This window comes from Oncorhynchus nerka, linkage group LG6 (assembly GCF_034236695.1).
Source record: "Oncorhynchus nerka isolate Pitt River linkage group LG6, Oner_Uvic_2.0, whole genome shotgun sequence".
NCBI classification, from domain to species: Eukaryota; Metazoa; Chordata; class Actinopteri; order Salmoniformes; family Salmonidae; genus Oncorhynchus; species Oncorhynchus nerka.
In genome coordinates this window covers 82,289,449-82,317,081 of record NC_088401.1, presented here as the reverse complement: position 1 = coordinate 82,317,081, position 27,633 = coordinate 82,289,449, and the positions used below count along the sequence as shown (strand labels likewise).

The window sequence follows — 27,633 nt, the reverse complement described above, 5'->3', positions numbered from 1 at the left end:
CCCACTTTGGAGGCTGGCCCAGCCAATCAGAATCAGGAGTTCAACATCTCTGCCAATAATTTCCATTTTCTCCTCCCCGCTCAGACCACTGCCAGACAATCCAAGCAAAATTCTTGCTTGAGAAATTGCTCTTCGCTTAAGAAGCTATTTGTTTCTTTTTTTACCATTTGAATTGAAAACAAATCACAGTAAGGCACTTCATTGTTACCAAGAAATTATTTGATATTGAGATTGTGTTAACAACCCTGTTAACACAATACTGTGTTAACAACCCTCCAGGCAAGCTTCAATGCCATACAACTCTCCTTCCGTGGCCTCCAATTGCTCTTAAATACAAGTAAAACTAAATGCATGCTCTTCAACCGATCGCTACCTGCACCTACCCGCCTGTCCAACATCACTACTCTGGACGGCTCTGACTTAGAATACGTGGACAACTACAAATACTTAGGTGTCTGGTTAGACTGTAAACTCTCCTTCCAGACCCATATCAAACATCTCCAATCCAAAGTTAAATCTAGAATTGGCTTCCTATTTCGCAACAAAGCATCCTTCACTCATGCTGCCAAACATACCCTTGTAAAATTGACCATCCTACCAATCCTCGACTTTGGCGATGTCATTTACAAAATAGCCTCCAATACCCTACTCAACAAATTGGATGCAGTCTATCACAGTGCAATCCGTTTTGTCACCAAAGCCCCATATACTACCCACCATTGCGACCTGTACGCTCTCGTTGGCTGGCCCTCGCTTCATACTCGTCGCCAAACCCACTGGCTCCATGTCATCTACAAGACCCTGCTAGGTAAAGTCCCCCCTTATCTCAGCTCGCTGGTCACCATAGCATCTCCCACCTGTAGCACACGCTCCAGCAGGTATATCTCTCTCGTCACCCCCAAAACCAATTCTTTCTTTGGCCGCCTCTCCTTCCAGTTCTCTGCTGCCAATGACTGGAACGAACTACAAAAATCTCTTAAATTGGAAACACTTATCTCCCTCACTAGCTTTAAGCACCAACTGTCAGAGCATCTTACAGATTACTGCACCTGTACATAGCCCACCTATAATTTAGCCCAAACAACTACCTCTTTCCCAACTGTATTTAATTAATTTATTTATTTTGCTCCTTTGCACCCCATTATTTTTATTTCTACTTTGCACATTCTTCCATTGCAAACCTACCATTCCAGTGTTTTACTTGCTATATTGTATTTACTTTGCCACCATGGCCTTTTTTGCCTTTACCTCCCTTCTCACCTAATTTGCTCACATTGTATATAGACTTGTTTATACTGTATTATTGACTGTATGTTTGTTTTACTCCATGTGTAACTCTGTGTCGTTGTATGTGTCGAACTGCTTTGCTTTATCTTGGCCAGGTCGCAATTGTAAATGAGAACTTGTTCTCAACTTGCTTACCTGGTTAAATAAAGGTGAAATAAATAAAATAAAGATTAAAACAGCTGCATCGGACCTTTTAGCAAGATCAGCACTACACTCGATCAGAACTCATTGATTCACGATCAAATGATAAATGGCCTTCAGTGTAAAACCGGTGGCTACTACGCAATACAAAGTAACAAAGTTACCTTTGATTTTCTCAACTCCGTTGAGCTTGCCAATCTTCCCTTCGATGGTGGTGGTGCAGGACAGACAGACCATGCCCTTGATCCGCATCTTCACCAGCTGAGGCTGTGAGGATGTGGCCGGGGCTGACACTGTGGCCGGGGCTGACACTGTGGCCGGGGCTGACACTGTGGCCGGGGCTGTGACTGAGACAAGAGTTTCCTCTGTTGGGCTATTGGTTGTAGGGACCTCCAGGAGTGGGGCCAAGCTACTAACCACCTCCCCCAGCTGCACTACACTGATCAGGGCAGGGATGAAGGTAACAGACACCCCCCTCTGGTCCTTGTTCTCCTGGACCTCCAGGACCCCCTGGAGCTGAGCTAGCCTGGCCAGAGCCTCCTGTTGGGCTTCGGGGGTGAGAAGGGCTGGGATGGGGACCAGCTGGGTCTCCGTGAGCACCACGGAGGATGTGGTAGTGTCTGAGAGGATGGAGTCAAACCCCATGTCCTCCACGGCCTCAGCCAGGGACTCTGGGGTGTGATGGCTGTGGTCGAAGATGATGCTGGCATTCTTCAGCTCCAGAGACACCTACCAGAAAAAAATGGCAAACAGAATAATAAAAACTACTTTATACTGAAATGAACAGAAGTGAGAGCTGATACAGTAATGCAGTTTCTAAAACTAGGCTTGGAAACTAAACAGAATTATACAGCTGTTATAAAATTATGCCATGGAGACATGCAGTCATTGACAGCCATAAAAAATGGTCATGTCATGGTTACTATGTAAATCAGCACAATTCTGAGATTCATGGCTGAAATCACACTGAGACGGTTACTAAAACCATACGAAGCTACGATCAATAGGACATCAAATCTATTCCACATAAACAAGTAGTCTGAAGATGATCCTTGTGCAGCTTCAAGAGGAAGTCCCCTGGAATGCATTTCAATTAACATCGACAGGATCGGTGTGTCCTTTCAAGTGGTATCAAGAATATGTATATCCTTGCTTCAGGTCCTGAGCTACAGGCAGTTAGATTTGGGTATGTCATTTTAGGCAAAATTTGAAAAGTGAAAAAAGTTCATTTGTGGAATTTTTCCTTCGGAATGCGTTTGAGCCAATCAGTTGTGTTGTGACAAGGTAGGGATGGTATACAGAAGATACTTTAAGACATGAAGGTCAGTCAATCTGGAACATTTCAAGAAGTTTGAACGTTTCTTCAAGTGCAGTCGCACAAACCATCAAGCGCTATGATGAAACTGGCTCTAATGAGGACCGCCACACAGGAAAGGAAGACCCAGAGTTACCTCTGCTGCAGAGGATAAGTTCAGAGTTACCAGCCTCAGACATTTCAGCCCAAAGAAATGCTCCAGAGTTCAACAGACACATCAACATCAACTGTTCAGAGGTGACTGCACGAATCAGGCCTTCATGGTCGAATTTCTGCAAAGAAACCACTACTAAAGGACATCAATAATAAGAAAAGACTTGCTTGAGCCAAGAAACATGAGCAATGGACATTAGACCGGTGGAAATCTGTCATTTAGTCTGATAGTCCAAATGAGATTTTTGGTTCTAACTGCGAGAACTTGTGAGATGCAGAGTAAGTGAACCTCCACAATCACCCGACCTCAACCCAATTGAGGTGGTTCGGGATGAGTCGGACCGCAGAGTGAAGGAAAAGCAGCCAACAAGTGCTCAGCATATGTGGGAACTCCTTCAAGACTGTTGGAAAAGCATTCCAGGTGAAGCTGGTTGAGAGAATGCCAAGAGTGTGAAAAGCTGTCATCAAGGCCAACGGTGGCAACTTTGAAGAATATAAAATACATTTTTGATTTGTTTAACTACATGATTCCATGTGTGTTATTTCATAGTTGATGTCTTCACTATTCTACAATGTAGAAAATAGTCAACAATGAAGAGGTGTGTTCCAACTTTGGATTGGTACTGTATATAAAGAGGATTGGCCTCAGAAGCTTCCAGCATGTTCTAGTAGCAATAGTCAAACACACACACACACGGAAACTTGTGATTAACTGACGCCATCACATGACCACTCAGCCCTGACTGAAACGCAAGTTAAAAACACAGGGAAGTGTGTGCACGAATCAGAGATTATCTATGTTTTCCTAAGTGTGTGTGTGTCAGGGAGAGCGAGAGTGAATGAGAGACTGTCCTTTCCTCATACAGTCTACTACAGTTTTTAACTTTGACAAGGGTCAAAAACTATCCTACAGGCCTACCGTCCACATTCAACAATGTATTCACTCCTCACTTAAAAAGGACATGTACTGTTTCTTACAACAACACACATTAACGTCCCCTGACCCTTTAAGGAACTGATGACAATGCCCATCCTCCGTCTGCTACCCGTTCAGCCGGTTATCGACCCACAATAACCAAATGACAGTCCTGTAAAGACCAGCTCTCTGTCAGGAACAACGCAATTACATTATATCCTTATTAACCTGTGCCTGAGGGGTAAACACACAGAGAAGGCCAGGCCACATTTACTGCCATCTAGGACATTATTCCAGCTGCTACACGGAATTAAGGATCACTGTTCATCTTCAATTAAGCTATATAAACAAGCAACTCCCTTAGGGGAGAGGAGGCTGAGCTGCATCCCAAATCACACCCTATTCCCTGATTCCTTGGTCAAAAGTAGTTGAGAATAGGGTGCAATTTGGGATGAATCCTGGAAATCAGATGCTGTGGGATATTTAGTTTGGGTGAAATGAAATACAAATTATAGTTGGTAAGAGATATAATAAGGAACCGTTTTTGCTGCTCTCTCAATTCTAGCTAGTTAGTTTCACATCTAGTTTTTAAAATGTTCTGAAACTGTAAAAAAAAAAAAAAAAGAAAAGAAAAAGAAGCAAACTCCGCTATTTTAAATCTCTGGAAATTGTGCAATGGTGTCAAGTCTATGGTGGAAATGCAGACTTGGCAGTTTGAAGACATTCTGTTTGAAAGGTGAAAGATTAATGAACACAAAGCTGTAAGGGTGAAAACATCCTTCAGATCCTGTAAAATCAGTTGGATGTGTAGGTTATAATCTAACACATGTACATGTCACACAAAGGCCTATCCTAGAAAGTTGTGATACACATGTTAAAACACATTGGGCCAGTTTCCCGGATTGCGCCTAGTCCTGGACAAAAAAATACAAAATACAAATCATGCTCACTGGAGTCCAGGACTAGGCTTAATCTGGATCCGGGAAACCTCTCCTAAATGTGTACCGGACCCACCTTGATGTGTACGACTCCAGGAAGACCCCCAATGCGCTGCTCAATAGACTGAACACAGGAAGTACAGGTCATCCCCTCCACACCCAGACAAACTGAGCTCAGCTTGACCTTTAGCGTCATTGTAAGTCCTTTGTCTGGGAACAAAACAAAAAAGGACATTAGCATGGTTTAACAAAGAAAACATTTTCACATTCCAAAGAAGCAAACAAGGTCATAAGCTAGACTATTTACGAGCGCATGACAAGGATCTCGTTTCCCACGGCAAGAGAGTAAACAGAAATGAAACAGGCCAGTAGATATTACATTGACGTCATACACACCAAGATAAGGATTCGTCAATGGGGTGATGTGTCTCAATAAATCAGAAGGTCCAAAACTAAAATGCTCTATTTCTTACATGTCACTCAGAGACCCTTTCAAAGTAGAGGTCGACCGATTAATCGGAATGGCCGATTAATTAGGGCCGATTTTAAGTTTTCATAACAATCGGTATTTTTGGACACCGATTTGCCGATTATTATTATTTTTTTTACACCTTTATTTAACTAGGCAAGTCAGTTAAGAACACATTCTTATTTTCAATGACGGCCTAGGAACGGTGGGTTAACTGTCTTGTTCAGGGGCAGAACGACAGATTTTTACCTTGTCAGCTCGGGGGTTTGAACTTGCAACCTTCCGGTTACTAGTCCAATGCTCTAACCACTAGGCTACCCTGCCGCCCCAGGGATGTGTTAGACCGAAGCTCTAACCACCTGCCTTACATTTCACTCCACGAGGAGCCTGCGTGGCAGGCTGACTACCTATTATGCGAGGGCAGGAAGAAGCCAAGGTAAGTTGCTAGCTAGCATTGAAACTTATCTTGTAAAAAACAATCTTAACATAATCACTAGTTAACTACACATGGTTGATGATATTACTAGTTTATCTAGCTTGTCCTGCGTTGCATATAATAGATGCGGTGCCTGTTAATTTCTCATCCAATCACAGCCTACTTCGCCAAACGGGTGATGACTTAACAAGCGCATTTTTGAAAAAAAGCAGTCGTTGCACCAATGTGTCCCTAACCATAAACATCAATGCCTTCCTTTAAAATCAATACACAAGTATATCTTTTTAAACCTGCATATTTAGTTAATATTGCCTGCTAACATGAATTTCTTATAACTATGGAAATTGTGTCATTTCTCTTGCGTTCCGTGCAAGCAGTCAGGGTATATGCAGCAGTTTGGGCCGCCTGGCACGTTGTGAACTGTGTGAAGTCCATTTATTCCTAACAAAGGCCGTAATTAATTTGCCAGAATTGTACATATTTATGACATAACAGATAAGGTTGTACAATGTAACAGCAATATTTAGACTTAGGGATGCCATCCGTTAGATAAAATACGGAACGGTTCCGAATTTCACTGAAAGAATAAACGTTTCCAGATTCTACCATTTTAATGATCAAAGGCTTGTAATTTCTGTGTTATAATTAAGTCTATGATTTGATAGAGCAGTCTGACTGAGCGATGGTAGGCACCAGCAGGCTCATAAGCATTCATTCAAACAGCACTTTAGTGCGTTTTGCCAGCAGCTCTTCACTGTGCTTCAAGCATTGAGCCGTTTATGACTTCAAGCCTATCAACTCCCGAGATGAGGATGGTGTAACCGATGTGAAATGGCTAGCTAGTTAGTGGGGTGCGTGCTAATAGCATTTCAAACGTCACTCGCTCTGAGACTTGGAGTACTAGTTCCCCCTTGCTCTGCATGGGTAACGCTGCTTCGAGGGTGGCTGTTGTCAATGTGTTCCTGGTTCGAGCCCAGGTAGGGGCGAGGAGAGGGACGGAAGCTATACTGGCAATACTAAAGTGCCTATAAGAACATAGTCAAAGGTATATGAAATACAAATCGTATAGAGACAAATGTTCTGAGCAAGGAACTTAAACGTTAGCACATATTGCACTTTTACTTTCTTCTCCAACACTTTGTTTTTGCATTATTTAAACCTAATTGAACAGGTTTCATTATTCATTTGAGGCTAAATTGATTTTATTGCTGTATTATATTAAGTTAAAATAAGTGTTCATTCAGTATGGTTGTAATTGTCATTACAAATACATTTTTCTTCAAATCGGCCGATTAATCGGTATCTGCTTTTTTTGGTCCTCCAATAATCGGTATCGGCATTGAAAAATCATAATCGATCGACCTCTACTTCATACCCCTCCTTACTAACATCACACATATCTCCATCACACTCTGAAAATATGTAAGGAAAAACATAATGAAAAAAAAAAAAAAATCTACTTACCCATCAGCTTCACATACATACATATATATATTTCTGAAAAATAAATCAGCCCTACTGCTTCTTTGGACACTGTTAACTAACATCCAGATGAGCTTCAATGCCATACAACTCTCCTTCCGTGGCCTCCAACTGCTCTTAAACACAAGTAAAACTAAATGCATGCTATTCAATCAATCACTGCCCGCACCTGCCTGCCCGTCCAGCATCACTACTCTGGACGGTTCTGACTTAGAATACGTGGACAACTACAAATACCTAGGTGTCTGGTTAGACTGTAAACTCTCCTTCCAGACTCACATTAAGCATCCCCAATCCAAAATTATATCTAGAATTGGCTTCCTATATCGCAAACAAAGCATCCTTCACTCATGCTGCCAAACATACCCTCGGAAAACTGACCATCCTACGGATCCTCGACTTCGGTGATGTCATCTATAAAATAGCCTCCAATACCCTACTCAACAAACTGGATGCAGTCTATCACAGTGCCATCCGTTTTGTCACCAAAGCCCCATACATCACCCACCACTGCAACCTGTACGCTCTCATTGGTTGGCACTCGCTTCGTACTCGTCGCCAAACCACGGGCTACAGGTTATCTACAAGTCTCTGCTAGGTATAGCCCCGCCTTATCTCAGCTCACTGGTCACCATAGCAGCACCCACTCGTAGCATGCGCTCCTACAGATATATCTTACTGGTCACCCCCAAAGCCAATTCCTCCTTTGGTCGTCTTTCCTTCCAGTTCTCTGCTGCCCATGACTGGAACAAACTGCAAAAATCACTGAAGCTGGAGACTCATATCTCCCTCACTAGCTTTAAGCACCAGCTGTCAGAGCAGCTTACAGATCACTGCACCTGTACATAGCCCATCTATCTACCTACCTCATCCCCATACTGGTATTTATTTTGCTCCTTTGCACCCCAGTATCTCTACCTGCACATTCATCTTCTGCCGATCTACCATTCCAGTGTTTAATTGCTATATTGTAATTACTTCGCCACCATGGCCTATTTATTTGGATGTCATAAGGTGAACGCACCAATTTGTAAGTCGCTCTGGATAAGAGCGTCTGCTAAATGACTTAAATGTAAATGTTATTTCCTGAACTTACCTCATTTGCACTCACTGTATATAGACTTCTTTTACTGTATGTTTTGTTTATTCCATATGTAACTCTGTGTTGTGTGTCGAATTGATACGCTTTATCTTGGCCAGGTCGCAGTTGCAAATGAGAACTTGTTCTCAATTAGCCTACCTGGTTAAATAAAGGTGAAATAAATAAATAAAAATTCCAAGCATAGTGGTGGCTGCATCATGTTGTGGGTATGTTTGTAATCGTTAAGGATTTGGAAGTTTTTCAGGATACATTTTTTTTAACGAAATGGACCTAAGCACAAGTAAAATCCTAGAGGAAAACCTGGTTGTCTGCTTTCCACCAGATACGGGGAGATGAATTCACCTTCCAGCAGGACAATAACCTAAAACACAAGGCCAAATCTACACTGGAGCCGTTTACAAAGAAGACCGTGAATGTTCCTGAGTGGCCGAGTTACATTTGCCTTAAATCTACTTCAAAATCGATGGCAAGACCTGAAAATGGTTGTCTAGCAATGATCAACAACTCATTTGACAGAGCTTGAAGATTTTTTAAAATAATAAATGGGCAAATGTTGCACAATCCAGGTGTGGAAAGCTCTTAGAGACTTACCCAAAGATATTTAAGAGTAGATATTTCTGTACTTCACCAAATTCGCAAAATTTTCTAAAAACCTGTTTTCACTTTGTCATGCGTGAGAAATGGTTGAGAAAAATATATATTTAATCCATTTTGAATTCAGGCTGCAACACAACAAAATGTGGAATAATTCAAGGGGTATGAATGCTTTCTGTAGCCAATATAAATACTAGTGTTGCTAAAAGCAGATTACAAGGATCCTGCCTAGCTACCTACCCATCTCTTCTTCAAATTTATTGGAATGACAAAGGATGTTCGTAAATCCTTTCATGGGTAACCCCAAAGCCATAATAGATGATCATGAGTGACACAGATAGGACATGATGGTCACAGTAAGCAACATTTGAGACCTCTAGGACTGTCAGGACTAGCTACATCGACCTCAGAAAACAAGTTTCATCATAAATTAGTTAGCCAGGGTATGAAAGTCCTTTGGTTAGCTTCGCGTCACATAGCTTAACGTATTTATTGGATGCGTACTGATAACATGTTATGCAATGGATAAATCATTGGATTAATAGCTACTGTAACTAGGACACCACAGCAAATGCCCCGTAACTTATTTTCGTACAATCTGTATTTTAAATCATAGCTATATGATATTAGCTAGCTAGCCCAATATTGGCCTAAAGGATAAAGGACCGTAACTAAGTAAACGTTACATGTTCATTGTAAAAGGTGCATATCGGCTCCGGAAAACAGACAAATAGTCCATCTAACGTTAAAACGTCAATCGATTCTAAAAATGTAATTGAAAACAGAGCTAAATCCTTCTATTTTCACACCACATCAAAAAATAACTACACAACTGCAAACTACACACTTACTGTATATTGTTTTAACCAGTTTATTTTTCCGTCGGGGACCTCAACTTTGTCCAATGACTCATGTATAATATTACTGTAATGGGGAGATTCGTGATCACCGGATAGCTTTTATATAAAAACAAAATGCGACTGTTTTCCGATCAAGCACCAACAAACTAGCTAACTGAACCCAGTTAGCTAATGTAAACTTTATCAAGATCAACCATTTTTGAGATATTTACCTGTTTATCAAGAAGATAATCATGTAGTTAGCCAAGCAGGAGGGTGTTGACGTTGCAACAACAAAAAACGATATTCGGATGCTAAAGGGGAGAAACGTGGCTTGCTTGCGATTTCCTTTATCGCCGCAACAAGTGCTGTGCTACAGCTTGTAGCTAAAATAGAAGAATATTGGCATTACTTGTTTAGGTTGTCGATGTGTGGTTTTTCATGCTGACTTCACACGGTTCAAATTGCGGCGGATCTGCGCAGGAGAGATGAGGAGCTGGGGAGGTGACGTATGCGGCGTGTGATGAACTTGGGCGGGTGCATCTAAATAGTCTAGGCTGGTGTCCTCCGTTGGTTTCGTCTCCTTCCCTTCATTTTTTTGGCGGATCAGTGAATACCCTTTGCACAGTTCATATTTTGTAGCCGGTTGTTCAAAGCTGTACAAAGGCAAATTAAAATGTGTCGATTAGGTTAGAAATGTAGTTTTTCCTAGTCCGTTCTATTCTAACAAGTGTTAGTTTATGGTCCGAACAACCCAACCTGTAATGCAACTTGAGTAGGGGCCAAGGTTATTATTGCAGGCCTAGCAGTTAGACCACGAATGCAGGTTCAAACATAGGACTAACAATGGCATCGACTTTCAAACAAAGAATCAAATAAAACCGTGGTTTGCCTAATTATCCGCTCAAATGTGAAGTGTATGCCTCTCCTCAGCTTGCTCTCGCTGTGTAGGCAATTGAACATTGTAAGCCTTTATCCCTCACGGTGAACGGATGTCCTATGATAATATGACAGATCGTTTGTCATTCTAAATGTGTGGCTGAATTCTTTACCGGTTTTAAAACTAAAAACTAACTACATAGATGTGATTTAAGAAAGGAATACCCAAAGGCTTTACTAATTCAGAGATTGTCTGCAATTTGCCTGGATCAGGCGCAGTGCTTGACTTGCACTGAAATATTCTGAACAAAAATATAAATGCATCATGGTCCCATGTTTCATGAGCTGAAATAAAAGATTCCCAAAATATTCTCTCTCATGTTTTTGTGCACAAATTTGTCTACATCCCTGTTAGTGAGAATTTATCCTTTGCCAAGATAATCCATCCACATCAATATCAAGAAGCTGATTAAACAGAATGATAATTACATAGGTGCACCTTGTGCTGGGGACAATAAAAGGCCAGTCTAAAATGTGCAGTTGTGTCAGACAACACAAATCCACAGATGTCTCATGTTTTGAGGGAGCGTTCAATTGGCATGATGACTGCAGGAATGTCCACCAGAGCTGTTGCCAGAGAATAGTATGTTCATTTCTCTGCCATAAGCCTACAAAGTCATTTTAGAGAATTTGGCAGTACGTCAAACTGGCTGTTGGGTTTTGCAACGGACGAGTAGCCGGCAGTTGAAGCTCACATTTTTCTGGAAGAGCCTCTGTCTGGGTGGAAAGGTAACTTTTGAAAGTGCCATGCTTAGATTCATAAGGAAGTCTAAGATTTAATTATTTGCAAACAAGATACTCTGCCTTGACATGGAGAAATATGGTAAGAACGCCTAGTTCTCTGTCCATTCTTCCCTGAAACGTCTATTTTCATTATTTTGAGTCTCAACATTTAGTGTTGATTGCAAGCTGATTTTCCTCAATCAACACACAAATAAATATTAAAAACATTTAGAGAAATTGGTGATTTTATCAATGTAATGAGATTGAAAATATTAGGCTGTTATGACATTGACATTAAACTGATTGTCTAGCCTACTAACCAGATGTGTTAAAAATGGTGTTTCCTTTGTAGCCTATGCTTTTGAATTATCTGCTATTATGTTCTGTTCCTCAGACTTTCAGCTGAGAAAAAAATTGGCCCAAGGTCAAACCTATTGCTGACCCCTGATGTATATACATAGTTTAGCAGGAATAAGAGTGTGTCGGAAGTTGTCTCACCTAGGGCGGCAGAACGCCCTGGTGGAATCAGACAGACAGGTGTTTTCCCCATCTGAACGTGCACTAGCTGCTGGTGCATATGCGTGCGTACCGCTTATTGCGGACATTCCTGGCCTATATTATCAGAGACAGAGTGGCAATTCTCCAACTATCTACACTCAGTCCTAATGGCTGGCCTTCTGGAATGGTCTTAGATAAATGTCTATGGACATGTTCCTACTGGGACACCAGCACTCATCTTCTTCCCCAACTGCCTCACCCCTTTCAATCCACCCCATTCTATCCAACCTGTTCTCCCCTCCTTAACCTCCCTTCTTCATTAACCAACACTCAGCCCCAGTCAAGCCCCGGAGGCAGAGGTGTGCAGCAGAACGCCCACAACAAAGGGAAAGGGAGAGAGAGGAGAGAGTGGAGAGAGTGAGGGAGAGAGAGATGGCCGTCTGTCGTAAACAATGTGACCTTTATTCTAGCCATCTGTCTACAGCAACCATTATGACTCATCACTCCTAATGTAGCCTACTTCACACACTGCCTGATGCTAGGAGACTGTGTGCCAGACCTGGGTTCAAAGTAGTTTAAATATTTGAAATACTTTGTGTGTTTGCTTGAGCCAGCCTTGTGTATAAAGCTGGATTTGCACTTTTAGGACTATTTTATTGGTTTCATTTCACCAGGGAAGTTCAATCAAGCCAAGAGAAAAGTATTTTAAATGATCTCAAATTCGATTTGAACTGAGGTCTGGTGTGTGTATGGAATAAATTGGCTTAGCTAACTTATGCAAAGAGTGCCAATGTAAAAAAACAACAACACCCTATTTCCTATGTAGTGCACTACTTTTGACCAGGGCCCATAACATTTAGAAGAAAAAAAAAAAGAGTTCCCAAAGGGTTCTTCAGCTGTCCCCATGGGATAATTTTTTTTTGGTTATAGGTTAAAAAAAAAAACTTTAAAAAACTTTTGGGTTCTTTATAGAACCCTTTGTGCAGAGGTTTCTACATGGGAACCAAAACGGTTCTAAATGCAACCAAAAAGGGTTCTTCAAAGGGTTCTCCTATGGGACAGCCGACAGGGAAGGGGCTGAGCTGGACGCAAGGAAAGAAACAAATCTCCAAAAACACCCCTAAGCTCAACTAGCCTACTTCAATACGCTAACTAACTAACCAAAAATACAGCGGGTGGTACGCCCAGTTCTAACTAGGGTATTTAGACAAACTATTCCTACGGGTAATGTATGCCCATGGGCGACTTGGCTTGGTACCCCCTTTTCCCACCATCAAACATACAGCCAAACACCATAACCAAAACATACTCACATAATACAGAACAAATGTGACATGTAGGAGCAAAAAGACAGCTCAATCTAAAGAGAGGAAGAGATTGATTGAGACACAGAGATGGAGCTCCACAGAAAACAACGGACTGGGTTTTTAAACCAAGGGAAAGGATGTGATTGGGTAGGAGAAAAGGAGGTGTCTTCTGATTGGCGACTGATTGGGGAATGATGATTGTCACCTGTGAGGAGGGGAGAAGGAGAGAAAAGAAATACACACAGGATACCTGTATCCTTAACACAGGCAATTACATCCCACATCACGACCAGGGAATTACACCCCACATCATGACCAGGGAGTTACACCCCTCATCATAGCCAGGGAGTTACACCCCACATCACAGCCAGGGAGTTACACCCCACATCATGACCAGGGAGTTACACCCCACATCATGACCAGGGAGTTACACCCCACATCATGACCAGGGAGTTACACCCCTCATCATAGCCAGGGAGTTACACCCCACATCACAGTCAGGGAGTTACACCCCACATCATGACCAGGGAGTTACACCCCACATCATGACCAGGGAGTTACACCCCACATCATGACCAGGGAGTTACACCCCTCATCATAGCCAGGGAGTTACACCCCACATCATGACCAGGGAGTTACACCCCACATCACAGTCAGGGAGTTACACCCCACATCACAGTCAGGGAGTTACACCCCACATCATGACCAGGGAGTTACACCCCTCATCATAGCCAGGGAGTTACACCCCACATCATGACCAGGGAGTTACACCCCACATCACAGTCAGGGAGTTACACCCCACATCAAAGCCAGGGAATTACACCCCACATCATGACCAGGGAGTTACACCCCACATCATGACCAGGGAGTTACACCCCACATCATGACCAGGGAGTTACACCCCACATCAAAGCCAGGGAATTACACCCCACATCATGACCAGGGAGTTACACCCCACATCATGACCAGGGAGTTACACCCCACATCATGACCAGGGAGTTACACCCCTCATCATGACCAGGGAGTTACACCCCACATCATGACCAGGGAGTTACACCCCACAACAAAGCCAGGGAGTTACACCCCACATCATAGCCAGGGAGTTACACCCCTCATCATGACCAGGGAGTTACACCCCTCATCATGACCAGGGAGTTACACCCCTCATCATGACCAGGGAGTTACACCCCACAACAAAGCCAGGGAGTTACACCCCACATCACAGCCAGGGAGTTACACCCCACATCACAGCCAGGGAGTTACACCCCACATCATGACCAGGGAGTTACACCCCACAACAAAGCCAGGGAGTTACACCCCACATCATAGCCAGGGAGTTACACCCCACATCATGACCAGGGAGTTACACCCCACATCATGACCAGGGAGTTACACCCCACATCACAGCCAGGGAGTTACACCCCACATCACAGCCAGGGAGTTACACCCCACATCATGACCAGGGAGTTACACCCCTCATCATAGCCAGGGAGTTACACCCCACATCATGACCAGGGAGTTACACCCCACATCATGACCAGGGAGTTACACCCCTCATCACAGTCAGGGAGTTACACCCCACAGCCAGGGATCACAACCAGGGAGTTACACCCCACATCATGACCAGGGAGTTACACCCCACATCATGACCAAGGAGTTACACCCCTCATCATAGCCAGGGAGTTACACCCCACATCATGACCAGGGAGTTACACCCCACATCATGACCAGGGAGTTACACCCCACATCATGACCAGGGAGTTACACCCCTCATCATAGCCAGGGAGTTACACCCCACATCACAGCCAGGGAGTTACACCCCACATCATGACCAGGGAGTTACACCCCTCATCATAGCCAGGGAGTTACACCCCACATCATGACCAGGGAGTTACACCCCACATCATGACCAGGGAGTTACACCCCACATCACAGTCAGGGAGTTACACCCCACATCATGACCAGGGAGTTACACCCCACATCATGACCAGGGAGTTACACCCCACATCATGACCAGGGAGTTACACCCCACATCATAGCCAGGGAGTTACACCCCACATCACAGTCAGGGAGTTACACCCCACATCATGACCAGGGAGTTACACCCCACATCATGACCAGGGAGTTACACCCCACATCATGACCAGGGAGTTACACCCCTCATCATGACCAGGGAGTTACACCCCTCATCATGACCAGGGAGTTACACCCCACATCACAGCCAGGGAGTTACACCCCACATCACAGCCAGGGAATTACACCCCACTGGGTCACACACACATAAACACAGGCAGGCATGTTCCAGGACAGGTGGTGGTGTGTTCAGAATCTGGACCACTTTTACTGCTGTCTAGTGTCCTAACATGGAGGCACTAAGTAGAGGTCCTGTTTGAATATTGTTACTAATAGCACACTTAAACCAGTATTTCAGTCCTGTTTGAGCCAGTCTCAAGGTCATGTGTATGCAGGCTTTGGTTCCAGACCAGCAATACCACACCACTAGATTGAACTGGATAATTAGTCAGTTGGTTGAATCAGGCTTTTGGTGGTGTTGTGTTTCATCAACTTCCCCCCCTTCTCAACCCTATTACCATGTCATTGCATCGTTACTAAAGAAGGCATACTCTGTGACAACATGTTAATATTATGATGTTTTTAGTGTAATTACTAATAACATTATGCCAGTATCTCTACTTGCACATCATCTGCACATCCATCACTCCAGTGTTAATGCTAGGTCCTATAGGGCCTATTTATTGCCTTACCTCCCTACTCTTCTACATTTGCACACACTGTACATAGAGGACGCTGGGACAATTGTACGTTGCCTAATGGGTTTCCCGGTCTCGGCCGGCTGCGACACAGCCCGGGATCGAACCTGGATCTGTAGTGGCGCCTCAAGCACTGCAGTTCCTTAGACCCCTGCGCCACTCAGGAGGCGCTTTGACCCGTTTAGTATGAAATATTACGTTGGACCGCTTTAGAATTATATATTACATTTGACTGCTTTAGAATTATATATTACATTTGACTGCTTTAGAATTATATATTACATTTGACTGCTTTAGAATTATATATTACATTTGACTGCTTTAGAATTATATATTACATTTGACTGCTTTAGAATTATATATTACATTTGACTGCTTTAGAATTCTATATTACATTTGACTGCTTTAGAATTATATATTACATTTGACTGCTTTAGAATTATATATTACATTTGACTGCTTTAGAATTATATATTACATTTGACTGCTTTAGAATTCTATATTACATTTGACTGCTTTAGAATTCTATATTACATTTGACTGCTTTAGAATTCTATATTACATTTGACCGCTTTAGAATTATATATTATTTTCAACTGCTTCAGTATGATAGATTTTGTTAGATTAGGGGTTAAGGTTAGGGTTAAGGTTAGGGTTAAGGTTAGGGTGAAGGTTAGGGATAGGAGTTAAGTTAAAGGGTTAAGGTTAGGGTTAAGGTTAGGGATAGGAGTTAAGTTAAAGGGTTAAGGTTAGGGGAAGGGTTAGTTAACATGCTAAGTAGTTTCAAATTTGCTAATTAGCTAAAATACTAAAGTTGTCTGTGATGAGGTTCAAACACGCAACCTTTGGGTTGCTAAACGTTCGTGTTGCTAAACGTTCGTGTTGCTAAACGTTCGTGTTGCTCAACGTTCGTGTTGCTAAACGTTCGTGTTGCTAAACGTTCGTGTTACTCAACGTTCGTGTTGCTAAACATTCGGCTAAACGTTTGTGTTGCTCAACGTTCGTGTTGCTCAACGTTCGTGTTGCTCAACGTTCGTGTTGCTCAACGTTCGTGTTGCTAAACATTCGTGTTGCTCAACGTTCGTGTTGCTAAACATTCGTGTTGCTAAACATTCGTGTTGCTAAACGTTCGTGTTGCTAAACGTTCGTGTTGCTCAACGTTCGTGTTGCTAAACGTTCGTGTTGCTCAACGTTCGTGTTGCTAAATGTTCGTGTTGCTAAACATTCGTGTTGCTAAACGTTCGTGTTGCTCACCGTTCGTGTTGCTAAACGTTCGTGTTGCTAAACGTTCGTGTTGCTAAACGTTCGTGTTGCTAAACATTCGTGTTGCTCAACGTTCGTGTTGCTAAACGTTCGTGTTGCTAAACGTTCGTGTTGCTTAACGCTACCTACATGTGCATATTACCTCAATTACCTAGACTAACCGGTGCCCCTTGTATATAGCCTCGCTACTGTTATTTTACTGCTGCTCTTGAATTATTATCCTACCAGGTGGCGTGGCGAGAATCCGTCTCCACACCACGTGCTCTCACCACTGGTGTCCCCCAGGGCTCTGTTCTAGGCCCTCTCCTATTCTCGCTATACACCAAGTCACTTGGCTCTGTCATAACCTCACATGGTCTCTCCTATCATTGCTATGCAGACGACACACAATTAATCTTCTCCTTTCCCCCTTCTGATGACCAGGTGGCGAATCGCATCTCTGCATGTCTGGCAGACATATCAGTGTGGATGACGGATCACCACCTCAAGCTGAACCTCGGCAAGACGGAGCTGCTCTTCCTCCCGGGGAAGGACTGCCCGTTCCATGATCTTGCCATCACGGTTGACAACTCCATTGTGTCCTCCTCCCAGAGCGCTAAGAACCTTGGCGTGATCCTGGACAACACCCTGTCGTTCTCAACTAACATCAAGGCGGTGGCCCGTTCCTGTAGGTTCATGCTCTACAACATCCGCAGAGTACGACCCTGCCTCACACAGGAAGCGGCGCAGGTCCTAATCCAGGCACTTGTCATCTCCCGTCTGGATTACTGCAACTCGCTGTTGGCTGGGCTCCCTGCCTGTGCCATTAAACCCCTACAACTCATCCAGAACGCCGCAGCCCGTCTGGTGTTCAACCTTCCCAAGTTCTCTCACGTCACCCCGCTCCTCCGCTCTCTCCACTGGCTTCCAGTTGAAGCTCGCATCCGCTACAAGACCATGGTGCTTGCCTACGGAGCTGTGAGGGGAACGGCACCTCAGTACCTCCAGGCTCTGATCAGGCCCTACACCCAAACAAGGGCACTGCGTTCATCCACCTCTGGCCTGCTCGCCTCCCTACCACTGAGGAAGTACAGTTCCCGCTCAGCCCAGTCAAAACTGTTCGCTGCTCTGGCCCCCAATGGTGGAACAAACTCCCTCACGACGCCAGGACAGCGGAGTCAATCACCACCTTCCGGAGACACCTGAAACCCCACCTCTTTAAGGAATACCTAGGATAGGATAAAGTAATCCTTCACCCCCCCCCGTTTTTTTTTACACTTTTTAATGATCTATTTTTTACTTAACACTTATTTTTCTTAAAACTGCTGTAGCGGGTGCGTAATGGGCGGCAGAGAAATCAGGCCCAGGAGAGCAGAACTGGGTGATAACCGGAGATTTATTAAGCAAAACCAACGGCATCCAGAACAACAAGATAAATAGGCACAAAAATAACCTGTGGTGCGCTCCCGGGGAACGTGCACAAGCACTACAATAAACAATCCCACACAAAGACATGTGGGGAACAGAGGGTTAAATACACAACAAGTAATGAGGGAAATGAAAACCAGGTGTGAGGAAAAACAAGACAAAACACATGGAAAATTAAAAGTGGATCGATGATGGCTAGAAGACCGGTGATGCCGAGCGCCGCCCGAACAAGGAGAGGACCCGACTTCGACAACTTCATTGTTGGTTAAGGGTTTGTAAGAAAGCCTTCCCTCCCCCTAAAAAAAACTGTTGTATTTGAAGAGTTATCCTCTAGCATTTTAGTTCATATAATCTATCCCCCCAAAAATGAAAATTCACATCATTCAATTCACAGCGATGCTGGGTTGTCTTGGGCTGCAAACCCTCGTCTAGAGGAGCTGGTGGTCTGTGCCAACAAGCTGCAGACATTGGATTAGGATCAGTTCAGGATTGCTGAACGCTGTAAGAGCCTGTCAACCATTGGTCTTGGCCAGTGTGAGGTCACCTGTAGAGGCTTTGTGGATTTTGTGAAGATGTGTGGGAAGAGATTAACTCAGATGTCCATCATGGAGGAGGTCCTGGTGCCTGATGATGATTATAGTGACATAGAACAGATACACACACCTGGGATGCATGTGGTACCCTGTTATGATGCCTACCTGGTAGAGACAGAGAGATGGAGAGAGAGACCTACAGAGACCTATTGACAGGAACTTCTATATGTGATTGTATGTCTATTGTATGGGTCCTGACATAATGCTCTCCTAGACGACAGAGAGAGAGAGATGTTCAAGACTATCAGAAAAGGAAGTCCTTTAACTGAACTGTAACGGGTCTGTCTGTTCCAGGACATACAGTGCACACTTGGGCTCGATTCAATCCGCATCGCACAAGTTCAGATTTACAACGTGATTGAAATTCAAAAGGCAATGTTCCCTCTTTAGCGGAGACTGCATTCACGGTAAACATTCACAGTAAACATTCACAGTAAACATTCACGGTAAACATTCACTGTAAACATTCACGGTAAACATTCACTGTAAACATTCACTGTAAACATTCACGGTAAACATTCACGGTAAACATTCACGGTAAACATTCACTGTAAACATTAACGGTAAACATTCACGGTAAACATTCACTGTAAACATTCACGGTAAACATTCACTGTAAACATTCACTGTAAACATTCACTGTAAACATTCACGGTAAACATTCACGGTAAACATTCACGGTAAACATTCACGGTAAACATTCACTGTAAACATTCACGGTAAACATTCACGGTAAACATTCACGGTAAACATTCACTGTAAACATTCACGGTAAACATTCACTGTAAACATTCACTGTAAACATTCACGGTAAACATTCACTGTAAACAGTGTATATGTCTGCTCAATCGGATTTTACCTTTACATTTCAATTGTGCGGAATCTGTAATGCTTCATTCAGCGTTCAGATTGAATAGTGCTTCTTGTCTCTATTTTTAAACACGCATATGTTATTTGTTTTTCCGTCTGTGGATTCTGTGATTAATTTTGTGTTCCAGGAGAAATGACAGGAAAGGCCAAAGGAATGATAAGTAGTTTCTCCTAAATGTCATTATACAAAACAGGTTGTTAACATGGATTTACCTTCCAATTATTTTGTCGTTCCAGGTTTATGACTGGAAAATGTATTGAAAAGTCCTATTCAATATCACCCCAGTTCTCAATAACAAAGCCTCATGGAGATGCTGATGTATAACTGAACCTCTTCCTGTTATGTGTTATGTCCTGCAGTCTGGGTTTCAGGAATACTAGGAATACTACTGTATGTAAGTTAGTGACCTCTATAGTGAGGCCAGCCTGGAGGAGGGGGTGAGGCTAGCCAGCCTGGTAATGATCTGGAGGGGGGTGATCTGGGAGGAGGGGTGAGGCTAGCCAGCTTGGTAATGATCTGGAGGGGGGTGATCTGGGAGGAGGGGTGAGGCCAGCCAGCCTGGTAATGATCTGGGAGGAGGGGGTGAGGCCAGCCAGCCTGGTAATGATCTGGGAGGAGGGGGTGAGGCCAGCCAGCCTGGTAATGATCTAGGAGGAGGGGGTGAGGCCAGCCAGCCTGGTAATGATCTGGGAGGAGGGGTGAGGCCAGCCAGCCTGGTAATGATCTGGGAGGAGGGGTCAGGCCAGCAAGCCTGGTAATGATCTGGGAGGAGAGGTGAGGCCAGTCAGTTTTGTAATGATCTGGGAGGAGTGGTCAGGCAAGCCTGCCTGGTAATGATCTGGGGAGGGGTGATCTGGGGGAGGGGCTGAGGCCAGGAAGCCTGGTAATGATCTGGGGGAGGGGCTGAGGCCAGGAAGCCTGGTAATGATCTGGGAGGAGGGGGTGAGGCCAGCCAGCCTGGTAATGATCTGGGAGGAGGGGTGAGGCCAGCCAGCCTGGTAATGATCTGGGGGAGGGGGCGATCTGGGAGGAGGGGTAAGGCCAGTCAGTTTGGTAATGATCTGGGAGGAGGGTGTAAGGCCAGTCAGTTTGGTAATGATCTGGGAGGAGGGGGTAAGGCCAGTCAGTTTGGTAATGATCTGGGAGGAGGGGGAAAGGCCAGTCAGTTTGGTAATGAACTGGGAACAGAGGGTAAGGCCAGTCAGTTTGGTAATGATCTGGGAGGAGGGGGTAAGGCCAGTCAGTTTGGTAATGATCTGGGAGGAGGGGGTAAGGCCAGTCAGTTTGGTAATGATCTGGGAGGAGGGGTCAGGCCATTCTGGCTGGGCTATATACAGGGGGTACCTATACAGAGTTAATGTCCTGGGCTACGGGTTAGTCAATGTAGTTGTAACAGACATATGGCACCAAATGCCCTCTGATCAGACATTTCACGTTTGTCAGTTTTACCATGCCAACGGCCTCCATGCACAACACTGTCAATGATTGAATCATGGTGTGGGTTGTTTGTGGGCTACATACGGTATCACCCTCATCAGTAAACATGAGATATCACTTCAATGACATTGTTCCAATTCTCAAATGACCTTATTGCAGTTCCCATATCAGCCACTAGAGAGCAGAGATGTTCCAAGAAGAAGGAGGCGGTAGAGTGGTAGTACTATAAAATGCATTTGACCAATGGAATCACAGCTAGACCTTCTCACCAGAAGCCTGTTGAGAACACACTTGAATTAAACAAATGCTCAACATGAACTTTACCATTAATATGTTCCTTCCCATGATGTTTCTCTTTCTTTGATTAATACATTTTCAGGTGATCGCATCCCATTTACAAATCTCAAATGTATGTGGGTCTATTTATTTATTTTATTTAAACTTTATTTAACTAGGGAGGTCAGTTAAGAACAAATTATTATTTACAATGACGGCTTAGGAACAGTGGGTTAACTGCCTTGTTCAGGGGCAGAGCAACAGATTTTTACCTTGGCAGCTCGGGGATTCAATCTAGCAACCTTTCAGTTACTGTCCCAACGCTCTAACCACTAGGCTACCTGTAAAATAACTTACGTTAAATCAATCAAATACATACATTTATTGACGTTGAACCATTAAAAAAAGAGACGGAAGGAAAAGACGAAGGAATCTCAGACAGGCCAGCCTTATTTCAATCTCTGTTTGTTGTTTTCTTCCTGACACCTTCATGCATAACTGTTCTAAATGTTACGAATCTAGACACAGGAACTGTGTTCCAAATGGCACCATATTCCCCTTCTGACCAGATTGGGCCCTGGTCAAAAGTAGTGCACTATGTAGGGAGTAGGGTGCCATTTGGAGAAAGAAAAAAATCCATGACCTGAAAATGCCGCTACACGATGCACCATCTGCAGTGTACCAACTACGTCACGACGGGTAGCTTGGGAGTTGGACAGGGACACGTGAGTTAAGGTATGGTGTGACTGTGTGCTTCAGAGGCCACAGAGCAAGAGGTGAAGTGGATTTGGAGCGTCCGTCCATTGAGAAAATTACACTCAGGTGTCTAGGTCAGACTGTGTCCCAAATGGCTCCCTATCACCTATACAGTGCACTACTTTTGACCAGGGACCATAGCACTATATAGGGAATAGGGTGCCATAAATGACGCAACCTAGGTGATGCGGGTTCATTTGAAATAAAACATATTAAGTGCATTGTTCTGGAAAAGTGTAGGTTGGGTTTTTGGAGATGGGCGTAAGGGTGGGTTGGGAGGTGCAGGGTGGGGAAATGAAGGCGAGACTGATTGGGTTACTAGTGAGTAGAGTAACAGGCTACTGTGTTTCATACGGAGGCTTGTTCTAAAGGGAAGTGAAGAGAGGTGAGTGGTGCCTCCTGTTTGAAGGGGAAGAGAGGAGAGGAGAGGAGAGTGAGAGGAGAGTGGAATACCTAGGATAGGATAAAGTAATCCTTCTCCCCCCCCCCATCCCCCCCCTTAAAAGACCTAGATGCACTATTGTAAAGTGGCTGTTCCACTGGATGTCATAAGGTGAAAGCACCAATTTGTAAGTCGCTCTGGATAAGAGCGTCTGCTAAATGACTTAAATGTAAATGTAAATGTAATGTAAATGTGGTGCCTCCTGTTTGAAGGGGAAGAGAGGAGAGTGGTGCCTCCTGTTTGAAGGGGAAGAGAGGAGAGTGGTGCCTCCTGTTTGAAGGGGAAGAGAGGAGAGTGGTGCCTCCTGTTTGAAGGGGAAGAGAGGAGAGTGGTGCCTCCTGTTTGAAGGGGAGTGAGGAGAGGAGAGTGGTGCCTCCTGTTTCAAGGGGAAGAGAGGAGAGGAGAGGGGTGCCTCCTGTTTCAAGGGGAAGAGAGGAGAGGAGAGGGGTGCCTCCTGTTTCAAGGGGAAGAGAGGAGAGGAGAGGGGTGCCTCCTGTTTCAAGGGGAAGAGAGGAGAGGAGAGGGGTGCCTCCTGTTTCAAGGGGAAAGAGGAGGAGAGGGGTGCCTCCTGTTTCAAGGGGAAGAGAGGAGAGGAGAGGGGTGCCTCCTGTTTCAAGGGGAGTGAGGAGAGGAGAGTGGTGCCTCCTGTTTCAAGGGGAAGAGAGGAGAGGGGTGCCTCCTGTTTCAAGGGGAAGAGAGGAGAGGAGAGGGGTGCCTCCTGTTTCAAGGGGAAGAGAGGAGAGGAGAGGGGTGCCTCCTGTTTCAAGGGGAAGAGAGGAGAGGAGAGGGGTGCCTCCTGTTTCAAGGGGAAGTGAGGAGAGGAGAGTGGTGTCTCCTGTTTCAAGGGGAGTGAGGAGAGGAGAGTGGTGCCTCCTGTTTCAAGGGGAAGAGAGGAGAGGGGTGCCTCCTGTTTCAAGGGGAGTGAGGAGAGGAGAGTGGTGCCTCCTGTTTCAAGGGGAAGAGAGGAGAGGAGAGGTGTGCCTCCTGTTTCAAGGGGAGTGAGGAGAGGAGAGTGGTGCCTCCTGTTTCAAGGGGAGTGAGGAGAGGAGAGTGGTGCCTCCTGTTTGAAGGGGAAGGGAAGAGAGGAGAGTGGTGCCTCCTGTTTGAAGGGGAAGTGAGTAGAGGAGAGTGGTGCCTCCTGTTTGAAGGGGAAGGGAAGAGAGGAGATTGGTGCTTCCTGTTTGAAGGGGAAGAGAGGAGAGTGGTGCCTCCTGTTTGAAGGGGAAGAGAGGAGAGGAGAGTGGTGCCTCCTGTTTGAAGGGGAAGAGAGGAGAGTGGTGCCTCCTGTTTGAAGGGGAAGAGAGGAGAGTGGTGCCTCCTGTTTGAAGGGGAAGAGAGGAGAGTGGTGCCTCCTGTTTCAAGGGGAGTGAGGAGAGGAGAGTGGTGCCTCCTGTTTCAAGGGGAAGAGAGGAGAGGAGAGGGGTGCCTCCTGTTTCAAGGGGAAGAGAGGAGAGGAGAGGGGTGCCTCCTGTTTCAAGGGGAAGAGAGGAGAGGAGAGGGGTGCCTCCTGTTTCAAGGGGAAGAGAGGAGAGGAGAGGGTGCCTCCTGTTTCAAGGGGAAGTGAGGAGAGGAGAGTGGTGCCTCCTGTTTCAAGGGGAAGAGAGGAGAGGAGAGGGGTGCCTCCTGTTTCAAGGGGAAGAGAGGAGAGGAGAGGGGTGCCTCCTGTTTCAAGGGGAGTGAGGAGAGGAGAGTGGTGCCTCCTGTTTCAAGGGGAAGAGAGGAGAGGGGTGCCTCCTGTTTCAAGGGGAGTGAGGAGAGGAGAGTGGTGCCTCCTGTTTCAAGGGGAAGAGAGGAGAGGAGAGGTGTGCCTCCTGTTTCAAGGGGAGTGAGGAGAGGAGAGTGGTGCCTCCTGTTTCAAGGGGAGTGAGGAGAGGAGAGTGGTGCCTCCTGTTTGAAGGGGAAGTGAGTAGAGGAGAGTGGTGCCTCCTGTTTGAAGGGGAAGGGAAGAGAGGAGATTGGTGCTTCCTGTTTCAAGGGGAAGAGAGGAGAGGAGAGGGGTGCCTCCTGTTTCAAGGGGAAGTGAGGAGAGGAGAGTGGTGCCTCCTGTTTCAAGGGGAAGAGAGGAGAGGAGAGGGGTGCCTCCTGTTTCAAGGGGAAGAGAGGAGAGGAGAGGGGTGCCTCCTGTTTCAAGGGGAGTGAGGAGAGGAGAGTGGTTCCTCCTGTTTCAAGGGGAAGAGAGGAGAGGGGTGCCTCCTGTTTCAAGGGGAGTGAGGAGAGGAGAGTGGTGCCTCCTGTTTCAAGGGAAGAGAGGAGAGGAGAGGTGTGCCTCCTGTTTCAAGGGGAGTGAGGAGAGAGGGAGAGTGGTGCCTCCTGTTTCAAGGGGAGTGAGGAGAGGAGAGTGGTGCCTCCTGTTTGAAGGGGAAGTGAGTAGAGGAGAGTGGTGCCTCCTGTTTGAAGGGGAAGGGAAGAGAGGAGATTGGTGCTTCCTGTTTGAAGGGGAAGAGAGGAGAGTGGTGCCTCCTGTTTGAAGGGGAAGAGAGGAGAGGAGAGTGGTGCCTCCTGTTTGAAGGGGAAGAGAGGAGAGTGGTGCCTCCTGTTTGAAGGGGAAGAGAGGAGAGTGGTGCCTCCTGTTTGAAGGGGAAGAGAGGAGAGTGGTGCCTCCTGTTTCAAGGGGAGTGAGGAGAGGAGAGTGGTGCCTCCTGTTTCAAGGGGAAGAGAGGAGAGGAGAGGGGTGCCTCCTGTTTCAAGGGGAAGAGAGGAGAGGAGAGGGGTGCCTCCTGTTTCAAGGGGAAGAGAGGAGGAGAGGGGTGCCTCCTGTTTCAAGGGGAAGAGAGGAGAGGAGAGGGGTGCCTCCTGTTTCAAGGGGAAGAGAGGAGAGGAGAGGGGTGCCTCCTGTTTCAAGGGGAAGTGAGGAGAGGAGAGTGGTGCCTCCTGTTTCAAGGGGAAGAGAGGAGAGGAGAGGGGTGCCTCCTGTTTCAAGGGGAAGAGAGGAGAGGAGAGGGGTGCCTCCTGTTTCAAGGGGAAGAGAGGAGAGGAGAGGGGTGCCTCCTGTTTCAAGGGGAAGAGAGGAGAGGAGAGGGGTGCCTCCTGTTTCAAGGGGAGTGAGGAGAGGAGAGTGGTGCCTCCTGTTTCAAGGGGAAGAGAGGAGAGGGGTGCCTCCTGTTTCAAGGGGAGTGAGGAGAGGAGAGTGGTGCCTCCTGTTTCAAGGGGAAGAGAGTAGAGGAGAGGTGTGCCTCCTGTTTCAAGGGGAGTGAGGAGAGGAGAGTGGTGCCTCCTGTTTCAAGGGGAGTGAGGAGAGGAGAGTGGTGCCTCCTGTTTCAAGGGGAGTGAGGAGAGGAGAGTGGTGCCTCCTGTTTGAAGGGGAAGGGAAGAGAGGAGAGTGGTGCCTCCTGTTTGAAGGGGAAGTGAGTAGAGGAGAGTGGTGCCTCCTGTTTGAAGGGGAAGGGAAGAGAGGAGATTGGTGCTTCCTGTTTGAAGGGGAAGAGAGGAGAGTGGTGCCTCCTGTTTGAAGGGGAAGATAGGAGAGGAGAGTGGTGCCTCCTGTTTGAAGGGGAAGAGAGGAGAGTGGTGCCTCCTGTTTGAAGGGGAAGAGAGGAGAGTGGTGCCTCCTGTTTCAAGGGGAGTGAGGAGAGGAGAGTGGTGCCTCCTGTTTCAAGGGGAAGAGAGGAGAGGAGAGGGGTGCCTCCTGTTTCAAGGGGAAGAGAGGAGAGGAGAGGGGTGCCTCCTGTTTCAAGGGGAAGAGAGGAGAGGAGAGGGGTGCCTCCTGTTTCAAGGGGAAGTGAGTAGAGGAGAGTGGTGCCTCCTGTTTGAAGGGGAAGGGAAGAGAGGAGATTGGTGCTTCCTGTTTGAAGGGGAAGAGAGGAGAGTGGTGCCTCCTGTTTCAAGGGGAAGAGAGGAGAGGAGAGGGGTGCCTCCTGTTTCAAGGGGAAGAGAGGAGAGGAGAGGGGTGCCTCCTGTTTCAAGGGGAGTGAGGAGAGGAGAGTGGTGCCTCCTGTTTCAAGGGGAAGAGAGGAGAGGGGTGCCTCCTGTTTCAAGGGGAGTGAGGAGAGGAGAGTGGTGCCTCCTGTTTCAAGGGGAAGAGAGGAGAGGAGAGGTGTGCCTCCTGTTTCAAGGGGAGTGAGGAGAGGAGAGGGGTGCCTCCTGTTTCAAGGGGAGTGAGGAGAGGAGAGTGGTGCCTCCTGTTTCAAGGGGAAGTGGAGAGAGGAGAGTGGTGCCTCCTATTTTAAGGGGAAGAGAGGAGAGGAGAGTGGTGCCTCCTCTTTGAAGGGGAAGTGGAGAGAGCAGAGTGGTGCCTCTCTGCCTGTGCTATATTTTAGTATTCCATTAGAAAGGAAACTTGACACAACATCTGACACCAGAAGATAGAGACAAGCGGTGACACTTTGAGTCGTTAGAAAAATACAGCTTTTTGGACATTACTTCATGCATCATCGTTATTGCACACTGGAACACACATCCAGATATGAGCCAATATAGTGTCCACAGTAGAGTGGCATTGTAATAAATATAATTCATTATGCATTGCTCCTGTGCATGTTTTGTACTGATGGATGTCCCAGGTTTCCCTAGGATCCCCCAGGTTACCCCAGGATCCCCCAAGTTCCCTCAGGATCCCCCAGGTTCCCCCAGGATCCCCCAGGTTCCCCCAAGTTCCCCCAGGATCCCCCAAGTTCCCTCAGGATCCCCCAGGTTCCCCCAGGTTCCCTCAGGATCCCCCAGGTTCCCTCAGGATCCCCCA

General features: G+C 45.9%; 1 protein-coding gene across 4 annotated transcripts in view; it reads right to left on the bottom strand.

The window, feature by feature from the left end:
- LOC115120486 (copper-transporting ATPase 1) overlaps nt 1-13,221 on the bottom strand; it is a 28,700-nt gene extending 15,479 nt beyond the window's left edge. The window contains exons 1-3 of one of the 4 annotated variants that reach the window (XM_065019942.1): nt 13,146-13,221; nt 4,827-4,960; nt 1,593-2,157 (exon numbers count right to left, since the gene is read on the bottom strand). In XM_065019942.1, coding sequence (XP_064876014.1) covers nt 1,593-2,157; nt 4,827-4,946 — 685 coding nt within the window. In that variant the 5' untranslated portion in view covers nt 4,947-4,960; nt 13,146-13,221. Of the gene's footprint in view, nt 1-1,592; nt 2,158-4,826; nt 4,961-9,905; nt 10,174-13,145 lie in introns of those variants that run through there. The other 3 variants (XM_065019943.1, XM_065019944.1, XM_065019941.1) reach the window with 3 other exon arrangements.
- Nucleotides 13,222-27,633: the final 14,412 nt, after the last annotated feature.